This window comes from Triticum urartu, chromosome 4A, assembly GCF_056163025.1.
Source record: "Triticum urartu cultivar PI428250 chromosome 4A, HENAU_Tu73, whole genome shotgun sequence".
Classification (NCBI taxonomy): domain Eukaryota; kingdom Viridiplantae; phylum Streptophyta; class Magnoliopsida; order Poales; family Poaceae; genus Triticum; species Triticum urartu.
Genome location: NC_141876.1, coordinates 41,965,346 through 41,976,277, shown reverse-complemented (window position 1 = coordinate 41,976,277; position 10,932 = coordinate 41,965,346). Strand labels below are relative to the sequence as shown.

Sequence of the window (10,932 nt, the reverse complement as noted above, 5' to 3'; positions counted from 1 at the left end):
ATTGTCTTTTCTCCGTCCTTATTGATGAGTGCCGTGATATATCGGTGAAAGAACAAATGGCCGTGGTTATTAGGTACGTGTTTAAGCTTTTGAAGTGTCTATGTGCTTTTTGATCATTTTGTTCTATGTGGAGTGGTCAACTAATTATATGACATTTTTTAGGTACTTGAGCAAACAAGGAGAGACTATTGAACGATTTTTAGGTATTAAGCATGTCCCGGACACAACATCTGCTTCTTTAAAGAAGGCATTGTTGGAGGTTTTTGCTAAACACGGTCTAGTTGTTGCATGACTACGAGGGCAAGGGTATGATGGGGCATCTAATATGAGAGGAGAATTCAATGGCCTTCAGAAGTTAATTCGAGATGAGAACCCATATGCTTTCTATATCCATTGCTTTGCCCACCAACTGCAGTTGGTAGTTGTTGCTGTTTCGAGATGCTGCAAGGGTGTTGAGGATTTTTTTTGAATATGTGACCATGATATCTAATCTCAGTACGTCATCTTGCAAGAGGAAGGATAAATTGCTTGACAAGCAAAAACAGGTTCTTTTGGATAAGATTAGGGGAGGTGAGATGCCCACAGGAAAAGGGAAAAATCAAGAAACATCCTTGGTCAGACCTGGAGATACAAGATGGGGCTCTCATTACACAACCTTATCTCGCATTGAATCAATGTGGGATGCAGTCATAGAAGTTTTGGGCATTGTTGAGGATGATGTGCGTGTTCCATGTAGAGCAGGAGGTTTGGTTCATCAAATGGAGACTTTTAGCTTTGTGTTCATCCTGAAGATGATGCTAAAGATCCTTCGTATGACAAATGATTTGTCTCTTCTATTGCAAAAGAAGGATCAAAATGTTGTTCAGGTATGTGATCGATCATGTTATATGTATCTACTCTGCTTGATATATTTTGTTCATGTAAACATACATGCATCTAAAATTGTAATTGTCTCATTTCAGGCAATGTCATTGGTTACGGATGTGAGAACACGTTTGATCAACTGGAGAAATGATGGTTGGGAGCCACTCTTGGAAGATGTCAAAGCCTTTTGCACCAAAAACGACATTCCAATACCAAATATGGATGACATGTTTACAAAGTGGGGAAACTCAAGAAAAGGTGGACAAAACAATATCACAGCTGATCATTTTTTTCGTGTGGACACCTTCTATGCTGCCATAGACTCCATCACCACAGAGTTTGATCATCGTTTTAATGAGGTATCTTCAGAGCTACTCCAGAACTTCTCTTGTCTTGACCCAAGAAACTCCTTTTCTAGGTTCAATGTGAATTAGCTTGCTAGACTCACAGAGATTTATTATGAGGATTTCTCAGATTATGAACGTGAACATATAATTGATAACCTCGAGCTATTCATTATCCATATGAGAAGAATTGAAGAATTTAGAGCTTCTCATGATATTGCAAGCCTAGCTAAAAAGATGGTTGAACTTGAAAGGCATGTCATGTTTCCTGCTGTTTATCGCCTCATTGAGTTGGCATTGCTACTACTGGTAGCGACGGCAACAGTTGAAAGAGCCTTCTCATCAATGAAAATCATCAAGACTGAGTTGCGCAGCAAGATGTCTGATGGCTGGCTTAATGACTTGATGGTGTGTTACATTGAGCGAGCGATCTTCAAAAGTATTGATCTTGATAAAATTAAGGAAGATTTTCAGAAGGAAGGTAGGGCACTGCCATTGCTTGGGTCTTCTACACGTCATTAAAAGCTTCATTATCGGTATGTTTTAGGTTGTTTTCCTATTGAGACATGTCTACATTTCCATTGTATTTGGTTATTCGTTCGTAGTGTGTATTTTTAGTGTGTATTGACTCTTTGATTCGCATAAAAAAATCTTAGTGAGACTTCGCCACACCTTAATTTTTTTCCGTGGTCCGCCTCTGCTACTAGGTGTAGTTTCTGTGATCGGGATGAGACGATCAAACACCTTTTTCTTGATTGCCCGCTAGCCAAAGTTTTATGCGGACGGTCCATATTGCTTTTAATATTACTCCATCAAGTTCTGTCAACATGTTATTTGGAACGTGGCTTAACGGGATAGAGCCCGAGTTAGCGAGACATATTCGCGTAGGAGTCTGCGCCTTGTTGTGGGCACTCTGGAATTGCAGAAATGATTTGGTTTTTAACAGGACAACACGCATTCATTTTTTGCAGGTTATTTTCCGAGCCACGGCGTTGATCCGTTCGTGGTCGCTACTCACTCCGACGGAGGCCAGGGAGCATTTGGTTATTGGATCTATCCGCTAGGAGATGGTAGTTCGGGATATCTTCAACCGGTTTGGATGGCGGTCACGTAATAGGATAGGCAATTAGTTTACCTATCTCTCTTTTGCTAGCCGGTTGTGGCGTCCTTTATTTGGCTAGTTCGTCTTCTAGCCCTTTTGGCTCTGTGTGAGCTCTTTTTTATTTTCATTTGGAGATTTTAAGACCTTGTTGGAACCTATTTATTTGTTTAATAAGTTGGCCGTATGCATGTTCTGATGCAGAGGTCGGGGAGTCCCCCCTTTTTGAAAAAAAAGATTCATAGACCAATTAGCGACAACTACAAACATTGAAACGAGACGAAGACGCACCACCGTCATCGCCCCTCCCTCACCGGAGCCAGCAAAACTTGTTGTAGTATACAGTCAAAAAGTCGTCTTGCTAAGACCCCATAAGACTAGCGCATCAGAATAACAACTGCCGTCGATGAAGAGTATCGTAGATCAGAAGGATCTAACCTGGACGCTCATGAACGCAGACGAACGACGATCAGATCCGAGCAAATCCAGCAAAGACAAAGACAGGTCCACTGGAGACACGCCTCCACACGCCCACCGGCGATACTAGACGCACCGCCCGAATGAGGACTAGAAGGAGAGAACCTTGTGTGCACAACCAAGCAGCTTTTCTTGCATCCGACGGGGCTGTTTGGACTAGATGCAGGCAACCAAAAGTGCCCATACAGACCCAGCAAGACAAGCATGAAGTCCCGCCAATTCAACACTTAATATATGTGGCGCGTGAGCAGCAAAGCCGTTCATGTATGGACCGTGGGCCTATGCGCTGACACCTGCCCAAAATAGAAATGCGCTCGTTTGTGCAACGCTGCAACTGTTTGCTGCCTAGCAACGTCCTCAAAAAATGATCAAATACCAGTGGCGACACATTTGAGAACATTTGCACATTACTTCATCTCATTCACTTCAGAGTTACCAGTGCATCACTACCACATAATGAGAAGTCAGATATTGCATCCACAATTTTCCTTCTTTCGGAAAGAATTCTTCTAAATATTTTTCTTTACCACAGGTTCCTCAATCAACAAGCAACTACCCGCTCTGTAGTTTTCCCCTTTTTCCTAAGTTGGTATGGATTAATTCATGGTGACATGTTTTTTGCTCGACGGTGCATGATCTAGCACTCTCAAAAGTTATTATCATTTCTTTTTCATATGAAATTAACTTGTCTACAAATAAGATTAGTGAAAAATGTGCACTGGAAACTAGCAGATGCCACCTTCGGGTTGCTCTAAATAATCCTTCAACATTCAGCAGCAAATCCTGGCAATACCGGTAAACTTTGTTTACTATGCCTCATTGGAATGCAAGTTCTGATCATCCATCTACAACATTGTTATAGGCTCCCTTCAGCTAATGAATGCATCGATGTTTTCGTTGGATTTCTCATCTTCGACTTTGAATGCTTTGATCCCAAAGCGATATTCTAGCAGTTCCTTCCGATCGGCCGGAGAAACCAAAACATTCATAGTCGACTTTCCTCTCCAGCAAACAATGGCGATTGGGGAGGGATCACTGGCTATGGAATCGGCGATTTGATACCCTGAAATATTAACAAGATTTACATTACCTTAAGTCATGGGTTCTTTCAGGTCTACTGCATAGGGCATAATGTTACCTTCACGCAGCACTACAACGCAGCAACCAGGCATCAAAGATGCAGCCTCCTCCCCGAATCTAGCATCGGCAAAACGAGCAAAGTTAATGGTTCGGTATTGTAAAAGGTGCTGGAAGTCAACTGGAGATGCGTGTAATATTCGCTTCCTCATGTATGGGAAGAGCAATGACAGCCCCTCGTAAGATAGCCTATATGCACATGAACAGCCATCCTTTGATCTATGCCTTTCCTGAAAGTAAACATAGAAACTGAGTTAGTTCATTGCATAGGTCAAAGAAAATATGCACTCTTTCCATGAAAATGCATATAATCATTAAAATATATTAAAATCTGCCTGATTGGAACACTTACAAACATCTTTACGCCAAGAGAAGCAATTTTAATCTGCTCACCAACTTGTACATTCAGTTCTAAAATGTCTCGTACTGATTTTGATATGTAGTATATTCTCCTTGCATTATCAGTGCTTCTTGTCACCAGACGACCTTCGAGTGAAAACGATTCCTCGATACCAAAGAAAGATACTATATTTTTTATCACAGCCTCATCTTTGAAAAATAGCACAGGATCAATCCCTTTCCACCTGTGTCGGTAATCTAACTTATTCGTTCTATGACTTCTATCGCCTGATTCTGTCTGACTGTATTCTACATCATCAGATGCCATCTGAACTTCAATTAAGTTGTGATCCTTTGAAGTTTGGTTGGCCAAGCTTAATTTTTTCTGTTCATCAAGTAATTTGTTATCATCAAGAACTTCAGAAACAATTCTATGCTGACATTGCTCCTGAAGTTTCACTGTCCTGTTTTTCAAGAGCAGGTTCTCAGTTTTTCTCACCTTGATCACCTGGTTTTCTGAAAGAATGTCAAGAATACATTTAAGTGCATCAATGATAGTGCATATCAGTAAATCAGAACGTATGGAAATATTTATGAAATATAAAGAATATCTTACGCAAAAATAATAATAAAAAGATTACCATTCAATGGGGACAGTTTACGAATAACTGCAATGAAAAATGCCCCACCATCTTGATCATGAGGAACAATTCTCATGCAACGGTACAGAGGAAATTTTGAACCCAAGCTTTGAGTGGAATTACTACTGGAAATGCCACCTGTATCACAATTAAAATTGTTTGTATCTTCAATGTTGAAATTTCTTGACAAGGGCACATTGCACTCTGAATTAACGGCAAAGCTGCTATACACTGTATGGCTTTCGTGGATGCTTGTACTTGAAGGAAACATGCTAGGCAATATTACATTTTTCCTGCTGTCAGGAACATCTTCATGAGTCTGAAACCAAGATCCTCTATCGTTCACCTGCAAAAGTCACGAGGGGAACCATTGGGGAAAGCAGATTGGAAGAGCAAAGTTTTGGCACCTTATATCTACTAGTATGCAGTATTGCCCAGTATTGAGCAACTGCTCAACTGAGCACCAAACAGAAAAAGGTTGAATTCGGTAATATCATAGTTAGCAGAAACAACAGGCGCTTATATTGTGGACTGAACACAGAAAAATATTTAAAAAGATAGAAACTAATAGTTAGGGACAAGCACCAATATTGTGGACAGAGCACAGAGAAAACAGAATAGCAAGAGAATCACGATGTGGATATGTGTCAACTAACCTTCCAAGTGTTAAGTCCAGGGCGGCGGACCAATTCTCGTAGCTCACCAGAAACATCAAGTAGTTCAACAGAGCTTCCACTTCTCCGGAGAAGCTGATTATGTAAAATAATAACAAATACGATGACAAATTATGTAATGCAACATAAATAAAGAAACGAGTACAGAAAAGGATTAATGTAGAAAGGCTCTATACATATCCAGGTTCTGAGATCCCGCATAGTTGCAATAAAATACACAGAAAGAAATGGTAGCTGCTAACCAGCCAACTGCATTAGTTGATCAGCATGAAAACTGTCATTTGTACTCCACTAGAATCTTGCTGCCCAGAAAATAACTCTATCAAGAATCGTATGATTAGGCAATTCAGACGGGCTTATGTTTGTCTTAAGCCCCATATCTGGATTAGGGAGCATGTTAAGTAAACATCATTTTAAGCTTACTCATGAGGTACATCACTAGGCCTACTTCTGCTGTGCTATATCTATAAGACAAATAAGGCAACTAGCCAACTAGAAGGACAAACCTAGAGGTGCTCCAAAAGGTCCTCAAGTGCACACAGATTTGGCTCAAGTTCAGTCTATACCTTGTAAAAGATAATACTCTCTACTTGCTCAACAGTAGGTGGAATCTATAATGCATCAATGCTCCTAAAATCAAACAAATACCTCAGCTACAACAGCTTCATTTTCGACAGGATTCATTGAGCAAGTTGAGTAAACCATCCTTCCACCCACTTTAAGTAAGGCAATACCTGAAAAAACAAAGTTAAAATTTTGATACTACGTGCTATTAATAAGGAAATTTCAACTAACATACATTTTGGCCACAAAACAGATCCAAACTATATTCAGCACCATTTTCGGTTCTACCATTCCATAAACCTTTAAGATTCAAAACTTCGGTTCTACCATTCGATAAACCTTGAAGATTCAAAACTCATGGATACAGGTTTCTGACCATGTTGGGAAAGAAAGGAGGAAAACAAATAGTCAAATGCTTAATTCAAATGTGATTAAGCAGATGCCTCTCTTTTCAAAGTGTGGGATCCATCTAATTGGTCTTGACGACTGCTCTTACTGGTGTCTCTTCCTCCACTAGTAGCAGAATTACCACTTATAATCGGATGCCTTTTATAATAACTATTTCAGAGAAGCCCTTCAAAAATCTCTAAGTAGAAAGGTGGTGATCATATGCAGGGTCATGAAATAGTTGATAACATATAACTAAGTGGTTCATAGCTGATAACTTGGTTTGCAAAAATATCAGCACCCAGAACCAAGATAACATATAGCGAAGTGGTTACACCCAGAACCAAGGTAATAACATCTTCTATAATGGGACAGAGGGAGTAGTTGATAACATGTTGAATTATCTCTATACCCGTCTCCTCTCTCGTTGCATTTTTCTGTATTTTGTGTTTTTTATCCCTGAAACTGTATTATCTACAATTCGCATGATAGGAAACCTTACCACGCATAGCAATGTCTACTTGGAGAAGATGAAATTCGTTTCCCATGCTTGAGCTCCTGAACAGTGCACATATTATGAACCTGATTAAAAACTGAATGGAAACATAACAGCAGTAGTGGAATTAAGGCTCAATGCTTAATTGCTTACCACTTTCTCCAAAGGTCATGAGACTTCCGGAGTGTTCCATCACCACTACAGGGGACATCACATAGTACACGGTCGAATTCTAGCCTTTGTGGTTTGCAGTGATCTTTGTAAGTTTCTGAATCATCCTTTGCAAGAGAACAACTGGGAAAGCTTTGCGCTTCATGGTTTGTCACTATCAGGTTGGCAGTGCACATTCTCTTTGTATTATGGATGAGGACGTCACATCTTTGTACTTTTAAATCGTTAGCTATGACCTAATAACAATCTCACAAAGGAAAGGAACATGTATAACCACAACTTTCTTTCTGATTATTATTTTGTGAACTATAACAAGTGTCGTGCTAGCTACACATAATATATAATGAAACCAAAGTTCTTTTCTGCATATCAGCAGGAACTTCTCTGGAAACATAGCTATCAGATTGTAGTGCTATATGTAACAGATGTGACATTCATCACAGTACCAGCGCTGTTGGAAGTAGTCCTGGCTCTTTTGATTGATGAATCATCTCAAGTAGCTGGAACGTTTTAGATCCTGGAGCAGCACACACTGCACAAGATTAAAAAAACAGATAAGTAGATTGCGAGGATATATTACAGAGTTATTGTGTCTCCCTATCAAATCGAAGAGTCCTAATATACGATAATAGTTTAGAAGGCAGTCAACTTGTATGAACACACTGGAGTCTATGATTATGGCCAAGAGTAATAGGCTAACATACTGTCAAGAATATGCTGGCCAGCTTGTACATTCAGAAATAGTGGTGGCACCTGCAGAAATTATGTCAATATCAAAACATGGTGTAATGTAAGATTGCTAAGAGATACTAAAATACATGATAGCTGAGGTAAAAAATAGTCATGAGATGTTAGATAAGAGTTGCTCACCATACTAACAGCCTCTTGCCTGGTTATGTTACCAACCTCACTCTCGTGCTTTAAAAACTCATGAAAACTGGGATGTACGAATGGTTAAATTACAAATCGTGGTATAATCAAAGATACAAAAGTACATCAAGTTACAACAGCAACTCATTTTTAAGTATAACAATGATCTGATTGTGAACAAAACATGGGCAAATAAGTTGGGATATTACAGTATATTAATAATGGCAAGTGATGAAACTAAGCACTCCCCAAATTTCACAGTTCAGTAGGCAGTCTTATTTTATACACATAAAGAGTAGCTAATCTGCTGCACAATATGAATATCTGAGCTAATTCTGTGTAATTACTTTCAATTGGCACTCTAAAAATCTCCCAAAATATTTCATGAAATGTATAATAAAGGCCCAAATGAAATGTATGACAGGTTTTGCTACCTATGAATAGTATAAGAATTTTAAAGCAAAGCATAAAAGGAGAAGGTGGATTTCACATGACCTAATATATGAGTGTTACAAACTCAACAATTTGGATATATGCTGCAAGAATTCATTGAGGCAGGAATGTTGCAGAATTTAAAGGCACATATTTGGTGCATGGAGAACTTTGATTACAACATGAAGACAGATGGTTACACAATACCATTAGAAAGATTATTGTAAAATAAACATCATGTGATTTTACTACCTCTCAAGTGCAGGATTTTTCCTCAGTTGCTTCCGAGATAAGTTCAAATGCCATGCAAGATTGCCTGGATACCAAGGCAAGGGACTGAGAGCATATTCTCCATATTCATCACTAACCTTTGCAAATAGTTTTTTTGTTAAGAAATGATCAGAAAATACAAGAACTGACATTAATTGAAGTGTATAAATCAAGCAAGAGGTAACCTCATTCTCCAAAGATCTCCTGAAGTCATTTTCTAATCTGGAGCAAATGTCTTTCAAAAAACGGCAGCTGAAAAGAAAAGGTAACTTCAACTTATTAAGTGAGAATGACCAACATGGCCAGAAGAATGAACTAATCGTCACTGTATTAAACATACAAAAAGTAATAGTCTGGGAAAGGAGCATGGTATTGCCTAGAAAAAGTAACCCTCCAATTCTATGGTTTGTTTAGTATATATTTTAGAAATACTTCAGCTGGTAAAGGTACCACATGCAATGACTAGATCGGAATTATTTGCCCAAAAAGTACATGAATTTTCGGAGTGAGTCACAATTAGCATGCCACGTTTGTGTGTACTATTAGTGATTGCAACGGTTTGCGGTTAGAAATCCCGGATCAGCAATTCTGTAGAGCCCAGCTTGTGAACAAAAATCACACTACACATAATTTGGAAGGGGCTATCAGTTTCTAGGAGTAAGAAAGCAGAGGAATGAACAAAACAGAACAGAACAGAACAGGGGATCCAGTCCAAATGCACATACAACAAGCAATGTTTGTGCCCAAAAATGTGGAATTAGTCTAAATCAAGGGATGAAAGGAATGCCAATGTGGTAACTGGCAAGTGCATCACATCATTTCAGAGAAAGCAGTATCACCTAGCATTGACCCTAAAAGTGGCTGGCAATGGCTTCCGGAGCACACTCATGAAGGCGTCCCACTCCTCTTCGCGAACGATTCGCTGCTCCTGCGAGGCATCATAAACATGTGCACGCAGGCCATAAGGTAAGGAACCACATTTCAATAGAAAATTTATTTACAACGTGTGGCTGAACGAGCAAGCAGCCGCACCTTGTAGTACTCCTCGAAGGCAGCGTTCTCAAGGGGCGGTGGCAGCGATGAGGTGCTGGGCTCGCTGCGGGCCGCGGCGGCGGCTGGCGCGGGAGAGCGGGGAGGGCGGGGGGCGCGCCTCCAGAGGCTCTCGGGTGCCCCGCTCAAGTGGCGGCGCCTCCTGTGGCCTCCGGCGCATCGCTTCCTCTGGCCGGCGGCGGCGGCGAGGTGAAGGAGCGAGATGGGTGTCCGTATGGCTATCATGTTGCTCGCCCTCGTGTCAGCGGGGATTGTGGGTGCTGGAATAGCTGCGTGGGAGGGTTTTTTTTTTTTAAGATTATAACTCGTACTCTCTTTTTTTGCAAGGAACTCGTACTCCATATATTAAGGCCTCTTTTGGTTTGTAGAATAGGATTATCATAGGAATAGGAATCTTGTAGGAAATGAAATGACATGTATCTCAAATCCTATGAGTAGAAATAGGAAACAAGATGTCATTCGGTTGACACCAAAGGAATTTTTTCATTGAGTCTAGACTCTTTTTTATTTTTCTATGAAATGTGGAGAATAGGAACCAATCCTATGTAGAAATATGAATCCGTTCCTATGAACCAAAGGGTTCTACAGGAAAAAATCCTATAAGAATTCTATCCTCTAGAATTCTTGTGAATTTTCTCTAAACCAAAGGAGGCCTGAGCGTCTCTTTCGATTCAAAGGAATATGTTTCTATGTATGTTCGTTTGATTCATAGGGTTGAAACTTGTACAAGAATTTCTAGGAAACTTTTACTAAATTTGGTAGAAGTTTTAGCATCTGTTTATACAATTCAACAACCAAATTACGTAGGTTTAGATGGGTCAAAATCCTACTATGGTTTTTTTTCGTTTCCTCTGTATTTAGAATCACGTGAATCAAAAAGGACCTGGCTCAACTATTCAAAAGATTATGCAACAGGAATGCATTCTAAGCTTACCTTCTTCAGTATCCATTAAACGTCAGACTGGAGGTGGGACTATAGGTGAGAGTCCCACCACAATCCATCTTGTCCCGATACAATTTGGTGTTGAGAATGTGGGCATCCCATCAAAACTAACATGGATTAAATGGGATAAGTGGGATCCCACTTAACAAAGTAGAGCAGTCAACTGAGGAGCGG

At 39.9% G+C, this 10,932-nt stretch overlaps 2 protein-coding genes across 3 annotated transcripts; one reads left to right on the top strand and one right to left on the bottom strand.

The window, feature by feature from the left end:
- Positions 1-674: 674 nt before the first annotated feature.
- LOC147974666 (uncharacterized) lies at positions 675-1,298 on the top strand. The gene is made up of 2 exons (XM_087520107.1): positions 675-866; positions 963-1,298. Exons 1-2 carry the CDS (start codon positions 675-677, stop codon positions 1,296-1,298), a joined length of 528 nt encoding a protein of 175 aa, XP_087376233.1.
- A 2,139-nt stretch (positions 1,299-3,437) lies between these two features.
- LOC125550515 (uncharacterized) lies at positions 3,438-10,088 on the bottom strand. 2 transcript variants are annotated; one of them, XM_048713530.2, is made up of 15 exons: positions 9,798-10,088; positions 9,605-9,693; positions 8,951-9,017; positions 8,748-8,863; positions 8,064-8,130; positions 7,898-7,946; positions 7,640-7,725; positions 7,176-7,429; positions 7,029-7,084; positions 6,224-6,309; positions 5,558-5,650; positions 4,902-5,247; positions 4,274-4,776; positions 3,923-4,151; positions 3,438-3,847 (listed from the first exon to the last, which is right to left on the bottom strand). In XM_048713530.2, exons 1-15 carry the CDS (start codon positions 10,038-10,040, stop codon positions 3,654-3,656), a joined length of 2,478 nt encoding a protein of 825 aa, XP_048569487.2. In that variant the 5' UTR covers positions 10,041-10,088; the 3' UTR covers positions 3,438-3,653. The 2 variants fall into 2 exon arrangements, with proteins under 2 accessions (XP_048569487.2, XP_048569488.1); XM_048713531.2 differs by having other exon boundaries at positions 8,748-8,858; positions 9,798-9,866.
- Positions 10,089-10,932: the final 844 nt, after the last annotated feature.

Coding starts and splice junctions, on each gene's coding strand:
- LOC147974666 (XM_087520107.1), top strand. CDS start 675: ATGTGGGATGCAGTCATAGAAGTTTTGGGCATTGTTGAGGATGATGTG. Junction 867..962: donor AGGATCAAAATGTTGTTCAG/GTATGTGATCGA, acceptor GTCTCATTTCAG/GCAATGTCATTGGTTACGGA.
- LOC125550515 (XM_048713530.2), bottom strand. CDS start 10,040: ATGATAGCCATACGGACACCCATCTCGCTCCTTCACCTCGCCGCCGCC. Junction 8,864..8,950: donor GGAGATCTTTGGAGAATGAG/GTTACCTCTTGC, acceptor CTATTTGCAAAG/GTTAGTGATGAATATGGAGA. Junction 7,430..7,639: donor GACTACTTCCAACAGCGCTG/GTACTGTGATGA, acceptor GATTGTTATTAG/GTCATAGCTAACGATTTAAA.